Here is an 18,373-nt window from a genome sequence, read left to right as displayed (position 1 = left end):
CTGCGTGGCGAGGTTAAATCTTTGTAAATTCTCTAAATAAACAAGTCTTCTCCTCTACACTAACTCCTGCCTACGGTAGAGATGGCTGTTCTCTGGGGCAGGGCCTTTTTTATTATAGTGCGTACAGTGCCTAGCATAGGGCTGCCAGATGGTTTCACAAAAAATACCGCCCCCGCCCCGCCAAAAAAATACGCTGGGAAAAAATTCTGTTGAGAAAAAAAAAAAAAAAAAGGCAGTCGTGGCCCCTTTGGGATGCTCCCAACTCCCCCGGTCCAAGCAGGCATGAGCTGCGCTGCACGTCCCGAGCAGCCTTCAGTCGGGTGCCCAAACAGGGCCGTGGGAAAAATAGAAAATACCGGACATTTTAGATGAATTTTTTTACCGGATGGAAGGTGCAAATACTGGGCTGTCCAGTTCAATACCGGACACTTGGCAACCCTAGCCTAGCACAATGGGCCTTCGTCCCTGGTAAGGGCTCTAGGTCCTACCATCATAGAAAGAATAATCCGTCATTTCACAGCCTCTTCTGCCATTACCTCCTCTTCGCCCCAAGCCTCAGCCAGGGAAGGGACGTTGCAGGCCCCACTCTGGCTCTGCCTCCAAAATTTGCAGGTGGGATTTAGGGTATTCAAACCTCTCAGGACCCCACTGGGCTTGCAAATCAGAGGAGCTGGTTAAAGTTTGGGGGGGAAATCCAGCCCAGTGGCAGCTCTCACCTGTGTAGCCCGGCTCGCAGGCACATTCGTAGCCATTGATCTTGTCTTGGCACTTGCCGTAGTCACACGGGTTGCTAGCACAGTCGTCCAGGTTGATTTCGCAGTTGGGCCCTTCCGGAGGAAAATGTTGTGAGATGTTTACAGGCCTCAGCCAGGAGACAAATACAGTCAGAAGAGAGTGGCGCTGGGGGTGGGGAACTGAGGCATTCCTCTCCCTCCCCCGCAAACACAAGTCCTTCTTGGAAAACTCTCCACAGTCGGCGGTTCGGAAATAGAGGCCAAACTGGGAGACATTTGCCCTCGCTGCAGGAAACCCAGAGGCCTTTTCCATAGTAGGCCAGACACTGGGAGACAAGGCAAGTGCTTCAAGGAGGCCATGAGGTTGTGTTTCCATGACACACTTGCCTCAACTGATCACATGCCCACCCCCTCATGGGCAGACACTGGAGCCCTGCCAGACTCCGGACTGCCCGGCTCACCGCTATGACTGAGGGATACCCCCTCCTTACCTGTGGTGCCCTTGAGGCACAGGCAGTAGTAGGCGTTGTTCCTGTCCTGGCAGGTCCCTCCGTTTTTGCACGGCTGGCTCTGGCACTCGTTGATGTTGATGTCACAGCGGTGGCCTGTGTAGCCAGCCTGGCAGAGGCAGGTGAAGGCAGCTATGCCGTCCCTGCAGGTCCCGTAGTGGCAGGGGTCAGGGTCGCATTCATTGATGTCGATTTCGCAGTGAGTGCCGGTAAATCCTGGCATGGGGAAAGAAGCCAGCAGTCAAGCCAGCTCTAATGCAGGGCCCGGTGCTGAGAGGGGCAGAACACCCCCCCCCCCCTCCCAAGAGCAGCAATGCTCAGAATCCCATCAGATCAGTCCCATAATACCCATGCTCCTTCCTTAAGCAGCTATGGGGAAGGAGAAGGGACAGGAAGGGAAAGTCTAACGTCTTCAGGATCACCCATTTTTCCTTCAGCCATCCACAGACAATTTCACAGTCACTCCACTTCCACTGGAGCTCGCCTATGTAGCACGCTGTCCGGTGCTCACTGCCATCGCCTCTAGAGCAGGGTTCCCCAAATTGTGCTCCATGGAACCATGGGGCTCCAGGCAATGGGTCTGGGGCCACCACGAAAAAATATTAATGACCGTTGCACGACCCTGTTATCTGACGAAGTGGGTCTTTGCCCACGAAAGCTTATGCTCCAATAAATGTGTTAGTCTATAAGGCGCCAAAAGACTCCTTGCCGCTTGTGAAGATTCAGACTAACACGGCTACCCCTCTGATACCTGTTATTTTGATACTCATTTTCTTGGGGGTGGGGAAGAATTTATAAGAAATAAAAATATAATTCAATTTTTTGATTTGGGTACCTATTGAGTTAAACATCACCATATTTAAGGGCTCCATCAAATTTTCAGGACCACTCCCAGGGGCTCCGTGACTGAAAAAGTTTGGGTAACCCTGCTCTAGAGATACCCACAGCAGAGTCAGATGACACACTGGCTCCCCCACCCCAGGTCAAACGGGCTGCAGCCGAGATATTCCTCACAGGGCCACAGTTCCAGCCCTGACTGATCTGTCACACCAACAGCTAACATTTGCCTAGTTGAAAGAACCTGGAATGAGAGCCCGGCCGAATTGCAGCTGCAGAGATTTGCAACATTCTTAAGCAGAAATGGGTTTGCAAACAGCAGATGGGGGAGGTGGCACCATTTTATCTTACCTCTGGATGAACTAGATAGGACACATGTTGCTCTTTAATGCAATCACAAGGGTTTTATCTACCTAGGTACCTGTCTGAACCCTGCCTTTCTATCTTCTCAAGCCTCTGTCACTGCTCAGCTCACAAACACGGCACTTCTCCAGGCAGCAGGGCTGTACTATTATTCCCTTTGGGCAGAAGGGAAACTGAGGCCCAGAGCCTTCCTTCTGGGAATCAGTGGCAGCAACAGGGAATTGAACTGGGTTCCCCTGACTCCCAGACTAATGCTGTAACCACTAGGCAATTCTGCCTCCTTAGTGCAAGACTCAGTAGCCCACGGCTGTGTTTCACACTCCCTTCGCTTTCAGCGGGAGTGGAGGCCTCTCTGGGGAGAACAGGGCCTCAGTAGGCCAAGTTGCATGGAGAGCCCTGGCAACCCTCCTCCCTCCAATTAATAACCTCCTCCCCAGCCGAGCTCCCCCGGCACAGCGAGAGCCCAAGCCCGGGGGAGTCAATGGCGCTTTGCTTGAGAACGTGGCTGGAGCGCCCAGAACAAAAGCAGCTCCCCAGCCCTCCAACGAAAGGGCCTTTCAGAGCCGGGAGAGCTGGGCTTTGTCCTAGCGATACACAATGAGCAGCATTAAGCCGGCTCCACGCAGGAGCCCGTCCCTCGCTCGCCTGCCGGCCCCTCCGTGCGCTTGTCATGGAATCCGAGGGGGGCAGGGGCGCGCGCGCCCCAGAGGGAATAACGCTTGCGCCATTATCCGGCCCTACTCCGCTCCCAGAAGTGGGGGGGAGGAGGGCGGGGGCGGGGAGGACAAAGTAGAGCTTTGACTCTCCTCCATGAAACCCACATAGCAGCTTTTCATCGGGGCTTGGCATTAGCAAGACACTAATTAGAGGCCATTCAGCTGGAAGATTTCTGGCGGGAGCTGCTCCACAAAAGAGCCACTGTGTGCCACTGCGGCTCATGTCATCGTTTGGGCCAGCCGTGCCTTAGGTTTCACTCATCGAGCCCCCGGAGCCTTGCACCTTGTTTGGAGGAGAGAGGCTATTTTATATCCCATCTCCACTGACTCCGGGAATCTGGGCTGTTCTTTCTAGATGCTTCCCTCTGACAGCACCTTTTGGCCAACCAGCTCAAGCCCTTTACAAGCAACCAGTACTCAACCCTGCTGCCATGGCATTCAGACACATTCTTCCCCTCTGCGAGCAGGATCGGGCCTGATGAACGCATAAGATAATCTCCCCATTTTACAGACGCAGAAAGGGAGGCAAAGAGTGACTTATCCAGGATCTCCCAGCAAAGCCCTGGCAGAGGCAGGATGGGGGGCAAGGAGACCCATTTCCCACGCTCCCCCTGTTCTGGCGGCCAGACTACGCGCCCGCACCACGGCCGGCGAAATGTCTCCGCACCTTCTGTGCACTCGCAGGTGTAGGTGTTGGGGCCGTCTAGGCACTTAGCCCCGTTCTTGCACGGCGTGCTGGCGCACTCGTCGACGTCGTATTGACACAGGTGCCCATTAAAGCCTGGAAGAGAACAGGGACAGAAAGCTCCTTTTGAACCGTCCCGGCAAGGCCAGTGCGAGGAAACGCCCCGGCTCCGTATGAGTCTGACAGTGGCTGGCTTCTGAGAGAACAGGGCTAAGGGGGTTTGGGTCTTCTGAGAGGACAGGGCTAAGGGAGTTTGGCTCTTCTGAGAGAACAGGGCTAAGGGGGTTTGGCTCTTCTGAGAGAACAGGGCTAAGGGGGTTTGGCTCTTCTGAGAGGACAGGGCTAAGGGGGTTTGGCTCTTCTGAGAGGACAGGGCTAAGGGGGTTTGGCTCTTCTGAGAGAACAGGGCTAAGGGGGTTTGGCTCTTCTGAGAGAACAGGGCTAAGGGGGTTTGGCTCTTCTGAGAGGACAGGGCTAAGGGGGTTTGGCTCTTCTGAGAGAACAGGGCTAAGGGGGTTTGGCTCTTCTGAGAGAACAGGGCTAAGGGGGTTTGGCTCTTCTGAGAGGACAGGGCTAAGGGGGTTTGGCTCTTCTGAGAGGACAGGGCTAAGGGGGTTTGGCTCTTCTGAGAGAACAGGGCTAAGGGGGTTTGGCTCTTCTGAGAGGACAGGGCTAAGGGGGTTTGGCTCTTCTGAGAGGACAGGGCTAAGGGGGTTTGGCTCTTCTGAGAGAACAGGGCTAAGGGGGTTTGGCTCTTCTGAGAGGACAGGGCTAAGGGGGTTTGGCTCTTCTGAGAGGACAGGGCTAAGGGGGTTTGGGTGTTGATAGTTCGGGTGGTGATCAGTCTGCACTGGGCTGGAGGTGACAGCCCGAACAGGAGAATGAGGAGCCTCTGGCTTCATCCCAGCAGCCCTCCAACAGCCCAGACACAACCTGGATGAACTTGTTCCCCACCCACTGCCTCCCTACCCCGGCCCCTTCACAGGGGCGCTTATCCCCAGCGCGTCTGGGACAGCGGCTCCTCACACCAGCAAAGGGAGGCGGGGCAGGCTTGCCTCAGCAGACAGACCTGCTCCTTCCACCTCCCAATTCCGGACACGCCGGGTATTTCCCAGCGGAGGAACCCTCGCTCTCCTCCAGGAGCTGACATTTTCCAGGCTGGGCTGGGGTTTCCATGGCAATGGCCGGAGGGAGCACATCTTATTTACATCTCTAGAGGAGCCACGGCGCTGAACTTCAAACCCTCCTTTCACAGATTAACCGTCTCCCCATTCTCTGTGCCCTCCCCCACCCCCGACTTTGGCACCGCATTCAAACCCGCCAGCCCGGCCCCTCTGCCCTCTCCACACTGGGGCCTTTTCAAGTGCAAAGTTGGGCTTTTTGAATCCTCGCGCCTCTCTCCCGCTGGCTGGGCAGGCCCCACTCGGCTGGGGGGCTCTCCCATGGAAGGTCTGCGTCTCACACCCCTCAAGGCCCTGTTCCCGAGAAGAGCTGCGCTCCCACTCTAGCCTATGGGATTTCCGGGGGCCCGTCTCCGTTCAGGATTCGGCTCCTCGGGGGCTGCCACGGAGGGAGCCTCCATGCCTCTTCTTTCACCTAACACCAGCAAAGGGCCAGATGCGACGCTGGGTTAAATCAGTTACAGATGCTCCATAGGCTGAGACATTAATTTACATCAGCTCTTCTGTGGAGACTCTGGCCTTTGTGACGGTCACTGTGCCGCACACACGGTTGCATTTCGAGAGCTACACAGTGGCAGGCCGGGACACAACGCCCTCTCGCTTGCTCCGGAGGCACATGCTCCCTACCCCCCACCCCCAGAGCTAAAAGAGAATCTCTTCGCAATACAGGGCCTATGACACACACTAGGGCAACACAGGGCACAGACAACCATCATGGGGTTACAAAGCTCGCTGCCTTGCAGCGCTCACTGAAATCATCTGCCAGAATCTCTCCAGCCTTTGGGGATTTTTGGGTGGGAGAGAGGATCCCGGAAAGCCCTCCCCACCCACTTATTGGCTCTAGGGGAGAAATCCTGCTGGTGCTCCTTCCTCCCTGTAATGGGTTTGGGGGGAGGGTCCCCGTTGGCACTCCCTCCCCCCTTCCCAGAACGCGCCTGGCGCTTACATATACGTTTCCAGACTCATATCCCGGCTGCCAAAGCTAGGCGGCTTCAAACGAAAGGAGCGTTATTTCCCTGTGCTCCAGAGATCTGCCCCAGTCAGCTGGGTTGAAATCCATCGGCCCAGCATTGCCTCTGGGTGGGGGATTAATTCCAACTTTGTTTCCACTACAAAGGCTTCTGCTGAAGGCGATGCTATCGATCGCCCCATACCTGTGGGGCACTCGCAGTAGAACTCGTTGATCTTGTCGATGCAGTTCCCGTTGTGCAGGCAGGGGCTGCTGGCGCATTCGTCCGTGTTGATTTCACAGTAAACGCCCTCGTAACCTGGGAGGGAGAGATCCAAAGTGCCTTTCTCTCAGCGTTCACCGCAAAAGACCCACCTCCCAAGTATCGCAGGCCTGCTCCGGGCCTGGGGTAACCGCCTCCAAGCCAACCGAGGGACGCCAGGCATGGATGTGGCCTGCCGTGTTCAGGCAGCATGGGACCATGCCCTTCAATGCTTCAGCATATGAGTCCTATCGGCCGCAGGTTAGCTTATCAGGAAGCCTCCTCTGCAGGCAAGATGTTCCCTAAATCTCCACCACGGGGTGTTTTACCTTCCCCAGAGCAGCGGGGGCTGGCCACTGTTAGAGGCAGGATACGGCCCCCAGCCATGTCCAGTCTGAGAAATGCTATGTTTATAAGAGGCGTTGTTTACAAAGAGGCGCAATCTTGAATTCTCTGTGCACCCAGCACCCTCGTTGGTTTCCATCACCCCACCCGGCCCCAATATTCCTATTGCTACAGCATCTTCCGGCAAGTTTAAATGAAAGAAGAACAAACCCTGCAGCGGACTGTTCAAAGTTTCATCTGCCTTCCCTGCACATCAGAGCTCTGACCCAAAGCCCCTGGATGTCACTAGGGGGCAATTCTTTCCACGGACTGCAAACGGCCTTTGGTTCAGGCGGTCGGGGCTGGCGTCAGGGGCAGCAGGGCTGGGCTGTGAGGGCTCTAAGTTTAGCGATGGGACTGGCAGCTGGAGGGTTTTCAAATGTGCCCCCCCCACAGCAAGATTTCCCCTGCCCAAGGAACCGCCCTTGTGACTGTCCCTAGAAGGTTTGAAAACACCGGTGGCAGAGTTACAAATAATCACACCGCTGTGGCCCCCACCCTGCCATCAGACCGGCGTGCTCACAGTTTCCTCTCTCGTAAACCGTGCTTCCCTCCCTGCTCTCCTGGGACTTGTAACTTAACATTTCTTACAGGTGCTCTCCTATTGCAACCCGGGTCCTGCCAGCTCTTTGAATAGCTCCCGGTTGGCTCTTGCCGGAGTTGCGCACCAGGGCGCAGCCGCTTACTTTCACCTCTGCTCCCGGCCCACGTCCCACCGGGATCAGAGAAAGAGAGAAGCCACAGTCCTTCGACCCACCTGGCATGCAGATACACTGGAATTCTCCGATCTGATCCAGGCAGGTGGCGTCGTTCTGGCACGGATTGGAGAGGCATTCGTTGACATCTATCTCGCAGCGGGGGCCCGAGTACCCCTGGAGACACTGGCACTGGAAGGAGCCTTGGGTGTTGATGCATTTCCCAGCATGCTCACAGGGATTGGCTCCTAAAAAGGACACATCCCATTGACAAACCCACCATCGGTCTCTAGTCTGGATGCAAGGATGAGGCCCGGGGCCTTATGCAACCTGCCCACCACATCTATGTATTTTTAAATCGGGGTGGAAGACCTAAGGCCCGGGGGCCAGAGGTGGCCCCCAGTTTGCCTGGATCTGGCAGCCGAAGTTCAGGGCTCCCCCCCTAACATTGGGGAGCCCACGCGGGCGCTCTGGCCCCTCCTTCACAGCCCCTTACCGGGCTAGAGCACACAAAATCTACTAGCCTGGGTTGCCCTAGGCTCTGGTGTGCGAGGGGAATATGGGGAGTGTCTTTCTCCTTCTCAGCTGGGGGCCACGTCAGCGAGGATTCGGTTTTGTGTGTGTGTGCTTCTCACTTATGTGTGGCCTCCGACTGATTTTTTGGGGGCAGCAACCCCCGACCCAAAAAGGTTCCCCACCTTTTGTGTAAGCCAAACCTCAGCTTGGGCCTGATCCCCCGACATTTCCTTAGAAATAACCCCCTGCCAGCAGCCCCCACGTTTACCTAGCGAGCACTCGTCTATGTCTTGGTTGCAGGCTGGCCCCGTGTAGCCCGACGGGCAGGTGCAGATGGCTTTGCCATTGACTGGGTTGGTGTCGCAGTTTGAGCCTTCGTTGCAGGGGTTACTGATGCAGGCGTCATCCAGGTGGCACAACAAGCCTGTTGAGCGAAGCACATGCATGCCAGTCAGGGGACAGCTGCGGGGGCGAGTCTGGAGAGAGCATCCCCAATCACGCCAGGTGCTGGACCAACACAGTGCCAGAGACAGCCCCTGTCCCAAAGAGCTCCCAGTCTACAGACACAGGACAGGTGGCAGAAACAAAAGCATCAAGAAGGGAAGTGACCTGCCTGCAGCCGGATATCTGTATGGGGAGGAAGGAAGAGCTCAGGACACCACAGTGAAGGAACCCAACTCTCATGCTCCAGGGGACAAGCTGGTCTCTGCACTGTGGTCAGGAAGGAATCTCCTTCCTTCCCTACAGCTGGGCAGCCTTTTACAACAAGCTACCTACAACAAAGGGATTTTTCATCTTCTTCACATTGGAAGAACTGGGAATAGAACTCAGGTCTCCAGATTCCCAGCCCAATGACCATTCTGCTCTTTATCATGGGTGAGGGCCATGGGCTAAATTGCCCTTGGTGTAACGCTGCTGAGTCCGGTGCTGTTACCCCAGAGATCAACGTGGCACAAGGGTGATCGCTATTAGATCTCTTGTCAGGATCTAGTCCCCTGTACGGGTGACAGGACTTTCATCTGCCTGTATACACTTCCCCCCATCCTCACATATCACACTACGCCTGCAGTCCCCCACCTGTGCGGCCATGCGGGCACTCGCAGTAGAAAGAGGCCACCCGGTCGTGGCAGGTGGCGCCCTGGAAGCAGGCAGCCATGGCGCAGTCGTCAATGTTCTCACTGCAATCCTCGCCGGTCCAGCCATTGACACAGACACAGTTGTACCCGCCATGGTTGTTGTGGCACGTCCCTCCATTCTGGCAGGCATTGGGCATGAGCTGGCACTCATCGACATCTTCCGTGCAGTACTGGCCTGCAGCAGGGAGGAAGGAAAAGCAGGCTGTCAAGCTCAGGATCCTGTAGTGAAGGAACCCAACTCCCATGCTCCAGGGCACGAGCTGGTCTCTCCACAGTGGTCAGGAAGGAATCTCCTGCCTTCCCTGACACATGGACAGCTCCATGCAGCGAGCTACGTACAAAGAGAGGATTTTTCATCTTCTTCACACTGCTAGAGGCCGGGCACTGGACTTGATGGACCAAAAGGACCATCCCTAATGGGCCAGACCGACATGCATTACGGCATGCAGCAAGCTGTGCACTGGCAGAAACAACTGCCCCGGTTCTGCTCCCAATTCAATCAACGGCAGCCCTGCTATTTGTTTCACCTGCCACATGATATGTCTTCGGCAGCCCATGCTCACTACCCTCAGTCCCCTGGCCTTGCCTATCCAGGTTCTCGCCACGGTCCTAGCCTTACCTGTCCACTCAGGGAGGCACTGGCAGTTGTAGGTGTTCACTCCATCCACGCAGGTGCCCCCGTTTTTGCAGTTGTTCCCAGGACAGTCATCGATGTTGTCCTCACAGTTCTGACCAGCAAAACCTGGGGAAAGGAAACACCTCCGTCGGCTCTCTGCACTCCGCAAGGGCTGCAAGCCACCTGGCCCGGGAGCTGGCCTCCCACACTGCAGGCATGGAACCGGCTACTGGCTGCAGGAGGCAGGCGCTGAGATAGGCACCCGTCGCCTCCAAGCCAGTGTGAACTGTGCCAAAGACTGCGGGTATCTCGGCCTCTGCTCCCAGCTGAACAAAATCCTCCCTCTCTCACGCCCTGTTCCCCCTTCCCCTTGCCGGGACCAGACTGCGGCCAACTGCTGCATGCGTCCGCCTTCGGGGCCCAATCCTGCAGCCTTGATTGCCCGCTCCTAATCCTAGAACATTAGAACTGGAAGGGAGCTCGAGAGGTCGAGTGCAGTCCCCCGCCCTCGTGGCAAGACCCAGTCATTGAGTGGTGTTACTCTGGGGGGAGACCAGAATCGGGCCCACGTTTTCTCTTCCGTCCCTGATTTTTCAGTCAGGCGTCAGTAACCACCCTGGCACTAGCGGCATTTTTGGTGGTGCCCAGAAGGGGCCAAGTCCCGTCCCCACAGACACACCGGCCTACGGCTCTGGGAGGGATTTTGAGAGAAGGAGGGGGGCAGGTTATGGGAGGGAAGTTTGGGCACAAGCTCTGAGCTAGGGCTGAGGTTGGGGTGTGGAAAAGGGGAGGGCTCTGGGGCTTACCTCAGGCAGCTCCTGAAAGTGACCCTCACCCCCCTCTAGCAGCGGTTCCTGGGGGAGGGGGATTGGCTGAGGGTCTCCATGTGCCATTGCCCATAGGTACGGGCCAAGGGGAGCTGTGGAGCTGGTGGTGGAAGGAGCACAAGGAGACACCCCATGGGCCACAGAAGCAAGGGTGGGCATGAAGCAGCCTTGGCCCCACTGTGCTGCCAGTAGGGGGGCAACAACTGGGAGGGGGGGTCACTGGACCCTTTTAAATCACCCAGGGCAGCAGGTGGGTCCAGGAGAGGCTCAGTGGGGGTGGCAGGTGAGTCCGGGGCAGAAATCTACCCCCTAATATTGGGGCAGCCGGGGCCCCGGGCTCTGAATATTCCTGAAGCACAGGCCCAGTTTCACTCGGCGCCCAGCACCTGGGCTTTGTCGATGGCCGCGTTTGCAGCACGGATGTGCCAGGCGGGGCTCTGCCGGCTCCCTACTGCAGCGCTAAGTCACCTCACCGCCGCTCGTTAGCAATTAGTGTCCCCCGTCGGGCGTGTGCCACAACGAACAAGAAGCCTTTTCATTCGGTGCGAGCCCAACCTGCGGCAGGTTACTAATTAACAGCCCCTGCCCCCCGCTGTTGGTCGCAGCCCCGCCCCGGCTCTGGAGAGAGCCTCCGTTTCACCTCCTTTGCCCCCCGCAGACTCATTCGGAGTCGCGGATTGAGTCGAGTGAAGGAATCGTGGAAGGGGAGAGGGCGACCTGCAGGAAACTGGGAAGCCACGGGCCAATTCCTCCCCCTTGTTGCCTAGGGCAAGGACTGCCATGCCTGGGCCTCCACTTCTGAGCGCAGCCTGCTGGCTTCATGGCACGCCCATGGGAACTGGCGGAAGGGGCTCTGAATCATTGCAGCTGAATAGCCAGCGTTTCCTCCCAGGGGGGAAATTCTTCACCGCTCCGAGCCTGCCCACAGGAATCAAGGCCTCCCATGCTGCTGAAATCCCAGCGCTCTACGCACGGGCAGGACAGCTTTGGACCTCTCCCCGGCGCCCCACGGTGCACGGAAGGAACCCCCAGACGCCGGGACCTTAGCAGCAGATCTGCCCAGCAGGGCTTCCCTTCCCCCTCGCTTGTTCCCTTTTTAAACGGTCGCTTGTCCCAGTTACAGGGTCAAGTGATGTATTTACTGTAAACACCAGGCGGGGCGGACTGGCTCCCTTGGGCGGCTCTGGGCCAGCCTGCCAAAAGGAACATGCCGTAACCTGGGCTCCCCTGAAGCAGGGGCCGTCTGAAGGCTGGATTGCAGGTGTAATCAGATCTTGGCTCCTCACCCTGTTTGTTTAGCTCCGCGCTCGCCTCGCCAGCCACTAGTTGAAACCAGACACACAAAAGTAACCAGAGACGCCCACTCCCTGAGTGCTAGAGCACCCACAGGGGAAAAAATAGTGGGGGAGCATCCACCGGCAGCCAAACTCCCCCCTCCCTCACTGTTCCCCCCCCATTCCTCTTGCCTAGGGTGACCCCACTGACCAACGTCTCCCCGACTCTCCCAGAACCTCCCAACGCCCTGGAAGTGCTGATTTATGGGGTTCAGGATGCTCCAGCAGGGAGGGGTAGGGACCGGGCGCACCTGGTGGAGGGGGCAGGGCTAGAATGGGGGTAGCGGTGGGCACTGGGGGTCGTGCACCCCCCCACTAGAGGGGAAATTGGTGCTTACGCCACTAACTGCAACAACTACTGAAATGAACTGGGTGTCCAGATGGCGACTCAGCCGAGACCCCGGGGGTAGGTGTGCTCATGTAGACACAGGCGAGCTCGCTTTAATCTGGTTCGCTCTTGTACGGGAGCAGCACAAGCCAGCTGTGCAAGCGATCAGCCAGAGACGTCCTGCCCACAGCAGGCCCCGCATCCTATGGATGGGACGGTCCCCCATATTGATAGTAGCCTGCGGGGCCCAGGGTGCTCTAGGCAATCACCTGGAGGGCCTAGTGCGGGGCAGAAGCAGGGGTCTGGAGGGCACCCTCCCGCCCCCGCAGTCACCACGGCAGCAGGAAGCTGAGCGACCCAGCTGGGAGACGGACGACAGAACGGAGCAAGCTGGGGGGTTCCTCCACTTCCTGCAGCTCCTGCCACCGTGGTGAGTGCAGGGGGCCTGAACCCTGCTGCCAACCCGTGCCAAGTCCCCCCAGTAATCGGTTGCATCTCACAGGGGTGGGAAGAGGTGGGGCGGGGGTGCTGCAGGAAGGGGGCTTGGAGAAGCAGGGGGCGGAACAGAGACGGAGGTATGGGGGTGGGGCTGCCCCAGACCCCGCGCTCCCCCCTAGGAGGGACCCATGTGGGAGCTTTGCAGCTGCAGCATCAACACTCCAGAAGCCTTCGCTCCATTACCGCTCGCCAGGGGACAGGCGCACAAGCTGCCGTCCCACCCCTTCTCCCTGCCGCACTCTGTGACTGCAGGACAGACAAACCTCCAAAGCCAACCCTCTCGGGTGGCTGCAAGAGGGGCTGCAGGCTGTGAAGCTTGCCAAGTCCCAAAAGGGGGACCCTTGTACCCACCACATCACCCCAGGTGAACACAGCCCCGTAGCATCCCCTCCCGTGACCCTTGCCTCCAGATCAGCCCGGCGGGTAGGCTGTCCCCAAAGTATTCTGGATCCTAGTTTGTAAAAAGATCTAGGTCTGCTGGACTCAAGCTTATTTCCACCACGTGTGGTGTGTGTATACGGCAGTTAGACACCCTGGGCTGGTCCAGGGCAGCTGCCTTGGGCTCGCGGTGAGGCTGTTTAATTGCAGAGCGGACTTCCAGGCGTGGGCTGCAGGCCAGTCTCGGGGACCCTCCCACCTCGTAGGCACCTGGACCCCAGGAACTTGCCGTCAGTACTTTGAAAGGGACTGATGGTCCCTGGTGCTGAACTCCTGCAACGCCCACTGAGGCCAGCTGGAGCGGTGGGAGCTCCCGCCGCCCACAGGAAACCACGCCCCTCACTTCCCACCCAACACCAGAGAAGTAGATTTCGGAACATTGTCCCCATTTTACAGATGAAGGAGCAGGCACAGAGACTTTCAGTGACTTGCCCAAGGCAGGTCAGAGGCAGGATTAGATCCCACGAGAGGGCCTGTGCCCCAGCCACATCCCCGGCCTCTCTCTAAAGCAGGGGTGGGGGGCCTTTTTTAGGTCAGGGGCTGCTGAAAAGTGAGTGGGGGGGGCACACAAAAGTGAGAAGCAAAAAACAAAAACCCCAACACCCTGACTGAGAAGCAGACACTCCCCACATTCCCCTCACACACCAGAGCCTGGGGGGCCCAGGCTAGTAGATTTTGTGGGCCCCCTACATTCTGGGGAGAGGCCAAGGATAAGGAGTTCAGTGTACGGGAGGGGACTGCCAGGAAGCGGGCTTGGAGAGTGGCATTTGGACAGGAAGGAGGATGGGTTGGGGGTTAGTGGGACTGGGAGGGTGCTAGGGTGTAGGACTGGTCTGGGGGGCCGGAGGGCTGGGCAGGAGGTAGGGTAGGGGTGCAGGGTCTGGGCAGGAGGGAGGAGCCGCAGGGCTGGAGCACCAGCCTGGCTCCCCAATGCTGAGGAGGATGGCCCACAAGGACCCAATTCAGGCACGTCAGGGGCCAGATCCGCTCCCTGGGCCGTAGGTTTCCCTCCCTGCCTTGTTCTCGTCCCCCAAACAGCAGCCCCGCCCTGACTGAAAAGCAGTACCAGCTCTTTATGATTGCTGGTAGAAGTCCAAAACCGATAACGTTGATTCATTCCTAGCTTTCAGGCTGCAGAGCCGAGCACACACGGCAATAACGCGTAACGTTCTAGATACCGGGATTAACTCATTTCGAACCATCCGAATGAGTAATTAGCGTGGCAATGACTTGAAATTCAGGGTTACATACTCAGGCAACGGCACGATGAAACAGATTAGATTAGCCGGGCTGTAAACGGCTCTGAGCAGGCTCGTGTTAAATGAAAAGGGGGCATTGTTTTAAAATGTGCTGAGCTACATACCAGTACATCAATGCGTACCTTATCATGAGAAATGGCCCTCAATCTTTTATGCCTCTGCCAGAATCATCTGATACAGTGTTTGCTTCACAAGACACATGCCTCACGCGGCCTGATCCTGGGGAGGGGCTGGGGAGCCAGCTGCAGTGCTTGGCACCCGGCAGGATCAGCCTCCAACAGAGAAGTTTTTTTTAACAGCCCCCAGGTTATTTTCCGTGTTCGTATTTGGCTGGTGGACTGAACGGGAGGCAGACCCATAAAGGGTATGCTCAGCTCCATAGGATGCAGCTCCCTCTAGTCACAGCCGGGTGTCCAAGAGCAAAGCCCATCCCCCTGGCAGCAGGGCTTCTCTGCGATGACATATTTTGCAGAAGCACAGGGCATGCTGGTTTCTTGCAGGAAGCGGGCGAGTGGCAGCTGGATTTCCTTTCCAGGGCGCCACCAGCTCTCTCCCTGCTGGGAGAGCTGCTTTCCCCATCACAGTGACCGGCACAGAGCTAAAATCGCTTCCCTCCAGGAACGATGTAATTGACTAACTGGTTAAACAATATGTTATAGCTGAATAAGGGTGTGGGGGGGTGTGGGAGCCACTCCCCTGCACCCGCTGCTGGACTGGAGCACCCCTGAGCACCCAGAGCAGCCCCTGTCTGTGGTTGGCCCCTTCCACAGCAGGCAGGAAGCTGCTCCAGCCCTCCCATCCCCGGTTAATGCTTCACATCCTCACCTCCCAGCAGCTACCGGTTAATGTCTAACTTCTGTCTCCCTGCAGGCTGTGCCTCCTTCCAGAAGCTCACAGCTCTCCCCTGCTTTGAAACTTCGTTCGTTTATGGGGCCTAGGAGAAAGCTCTACTTTCCTGAGATCCCTAGGGGGCTCATCTATAGCTCGGTGGTCTTAGGGAATCTCTTGTTTTACGCACGCTGATGACAGAGACCTCCAACCATCTTGGGAAGCTGGGCAGGGAAGCACATTTTAGAGGGGATATTGAACCTCGTGCTCCAGGCTTAAACTCACGTAACTAGTCAAGATCAGGATGAGAGCTCTGCCAAGGGGAGACTGTCCCACCTTGGCCTTCTGGAGGGCTCCTACACCTTTCTCTGAGGCAGCTGGTGCAGGAGACAGGACACTGAATTCGATGGACTTTGGGCGTGGTCTAGTCTGGTACTTCTCAATTTGTCTATATAAAGTTCATAATTCCCATTTTACAAAGAAGGAAACTGAGGCATGAAGCGGCCATAAAGGGAGTCAGCAGCCAAGACTGGGAGAGAACCCAAGAGGACTAGGTCATGCACACCTTGCTCTAACCACTAAGCATCACTCCCCCACGAGGCGTCTCAATACAAGTGCCCCACTCTAACCACGATGCCATCTTCCCACTCAAACTATCCACCCTGTCACGGTTGATCTGCGAAAAGAGACTAAAGATCCTCACACCTCCTCTACCACAAAGAAAGAGATTTCCCAGGCAGCTTTGCCAGGCCGATAGCATCTTTCCAACCGGGGTGGGCAGGCAGATGCTTCCTCTCGCTGCGTCTGCCGCAGGCAGGTGGAGGAGGCCGGTTGGGGTGAGAAACCAGAGAAACCCTCCTGAAAACAAGGCTCTCCCATTGTCTGGCCTCCTTGCAGCAACTTCTTGGGGGCTGGCTGCCGAGAGGCAGGAAGTTCGTAAATTTCATCCTGTCTGGCTGCCAGCACCTTGCTGCCGCGGATGCCGGGGAGCTGTCTTGCGCCACGAGCAAAGCTCAACCAGTTCCCCTCCAGCTATTCAGGCCCTGACCCCAGTGCGCTGCGCTGCGGTGAAAACCTCCACACCACGGCGGAACTGAAAGGTCTTTTTGAGTTCATCAACCTGGCCAGTGAGGAGTTAACCCTGCGCCTGCTGTGCTCCATCTAAGTCCTCGCTGCGTCTACATTGGTATGAATTTAACTGAGAGTGGATAACTTCCCCCCTCCCTTTCCCGCTCTTCTGGGGATTACAGTGGATGAGAAGCTGGAGATGAGTCAACAGTGTGCCCTTGTAGCCAAAAAGGCTAATGGCATATTAGGGTGCATTAAGAGGAGCATTGCCAGCAGATCCAGAGAAGTGACTTTGCCCTTTATTCGGCTCTGGTGAGGCTACATCTGGAGTATTGTGTCCAGTTCTGGGCCCCCCACTACAAAAAGGATGTGGACGCATTGGAGAGGGTCCAGCAGAGGGCAATCAAAATGATTAGGGGGCTGGAGCATATGACCTATGAGGAGAGGCTGAAGGAATTGGGTCTGTTTAGTCTGTAGAAGCGAAGAGTGAGGGGGGATTTGAGAGCAGCCTTCAACTTCCTGAAGGGAGGTTTCAAAGAGGATGGAGAGAGGCTGTTCTCAGTAGTGACAGATGCAGAACAAGGAGCAAGGGCTCAAGTTGTGGTGGGAGAGATCCAGGTTGGATATTAGGAAAAACTATTTCCCTAGGAGGGTAGTGAAGCACTGGAATGGGTTACCTAGGGAAGCAGTGGAGTCTCCATCCTTAGAGGTGTTTAAATCTCGGCTTGACAAAGCCCTGGCCGGGTTGATTTAGTTGGGATGGGTCCTGCCTACAGCAAGGGGCTGGACTTGATGACCTTCTGAGGTCTCTTCCAGCTCTATGGTTCTATGATTCTCCCCTTCCACAATCATTTATTCCAGCCCTCCTACAGGAACAGATCCATGCTGCTTCTCAGTGCGCCCGCTGGGGACAGCAAAGGGAGGGGATCCCTTCTCCAACTCTCTCCTACCAGGGCTTGTTTCCACTGGGAAATTTACCCAACAAGCGATTCTGGAATCTTTGTGCCCCTTTTAAAGAGGATTAAGCGAAATCAGAACAAGACATGCTTAGGCCTGAGTAAGAGCATCTGCACGTGGGCTTCTACCGAAATAACTATTCCAGAAGCGTCTCAGAGGGGTCTCTGTGCTAGTCTGTATCTGCAAAAACAAACCGGAATCCTGTGGCACCTTAAAGACGAACACATTTATTTGGGCATCAGCTCTCGTGGGTAAAAAAAACAACCCTTTATTGACAAGACTCCGGTCATCTGAAGAAGTGGGCTGTGCCCACAAAAGCTCATGATCCCATCTACATGTTTTGTTAGTCTATAAAGTGCTACCAGACTATTTGGTTTTTTTTAAGTTTATCCTGCACAGACTAACTCAGCTACCCCCTGAAGCTTCAACACACAAATAAATGTTAGTCTTTAAGGTGTCACAGGACTCCTCGTTACTCCAGGAGAGCTGTGCCAGTCAATTTCCAGCTGGAGAGAAGCTCTCAGATGATATTTCCCATCATCACAGGCTGCCACAAAGTATGTGCCCAAATTTACTGAAAACAGCTCTGCTCCACCTCTGTTAGAGCTGCGGGTTGTTCCGGGACCTTTGAGGGGTCCCTCTGGGTAGATTTCGCTGTAGTTCCTTAAGAAGGTTTTGAAATTGCTGAGCATTCTGCACCTCAATTGTTGAGGGACAGTAGGATGAAAATCAGTCCTTCAAAATAAATGGCAACTCAGGCAGATCTACTGATCTGAGGCTTTTATACGGCCCTCGTTAATGTGGTGTCTGGGGAGTTCACAACCTTACACTGTCTCAGCTGTGTTAGTCTGTCACTTTAAAAACAACTAGTCCTGTGGCACCTCAGAGACTCACCAAAAATATATATAATTATCTATATAAATATACTGTATTGATCCTCACAGCTCCCCTGCACCCTAGGGAAGTGATATTATTCCTCATGTTACAAAGGGGAAACTGAGGCACATTGCAACTAAGCATGTGTCTGCACAGCAACTGGGACGCGCGTCGGCAATGCACAGGCACACCAGAGCTAACATGGATTGACTGAGCTTGCTAAAAATAGCAGTGTAGCTGCCTTGGCACGGGCTAGCCACCATCCTTCCCTCAAGCAGGGTACGTATATGGCAGCTAATGCAATCAAAGCTAACTCCAGTATACTTGCAGGTGCTGTTCTAGTTGCCGTATAGCCATACCCCAAGTGACACAGGGGC

General features: G+C 56.0%; 1 protein-coding gene across 1 annotated transcript in view; it reads right to left on the bottom strand.

Annotated features, from left to right (window-relative positions):
• NOTCH1 (notch receptor 1) overlaps positions 1-18,373 on the bottom strand; it is a 105,459-nt gene that overhangs the window by 30,411 nt on the left and 56,675 nt on the right. Inside the window, exons 5-12 of the mRNA XM_075905386.2 lie at positions 9,587-9,709; positions 8,909-9,142; positions 8,100-8,255; positions 7,378-7,563; positions 6,180-6,293; positions 3,827-3,940; positions 1,226-1,459; positions 717-827 (exon numbers count right to left, since the gene is read on the bottom strand). Of these exons, the coding sequence (XP_075761501.2) occupies positions 717-827; positions 1,226-1,459; positions 3,827-3,940; positions 6,180-6,293; positions 7,378-7,563; positions 8,100-8,255; positions 8,909-9,142; positions 9,587-9,709 (1,272 nt within the window). The remainder of the gene's footprint in view (positions 1-716; positions 828-1,225; positions 1,460-3,826; positions 3,941-6,179; positions 6,294-7,377; positions 7,564-8,099; positions 8,256-8,908; positions 9,143-9,586; positions 9,710-18,373) is intronic.

The sequence above is a fragment of the Pelodiscus sinensis genome, chromosome 23 (assembly GCF_052426305.1).
Source record: "Pelodiscus sinensis isolate ZL-2025 chromosome 23, ASM5242630v1, whole genome shotgun sequence".
Taxonomy (NCBI): Eukaryota; Metazoa; Chordata; order Testudines; family Trionychidae; genus Pelodiscus; species Pelodiscus sinensis.
Note: the sequence above shows the minus strand (reverse complement) of the source record. Positions and strands in the feature narration are given on the sequence as shown.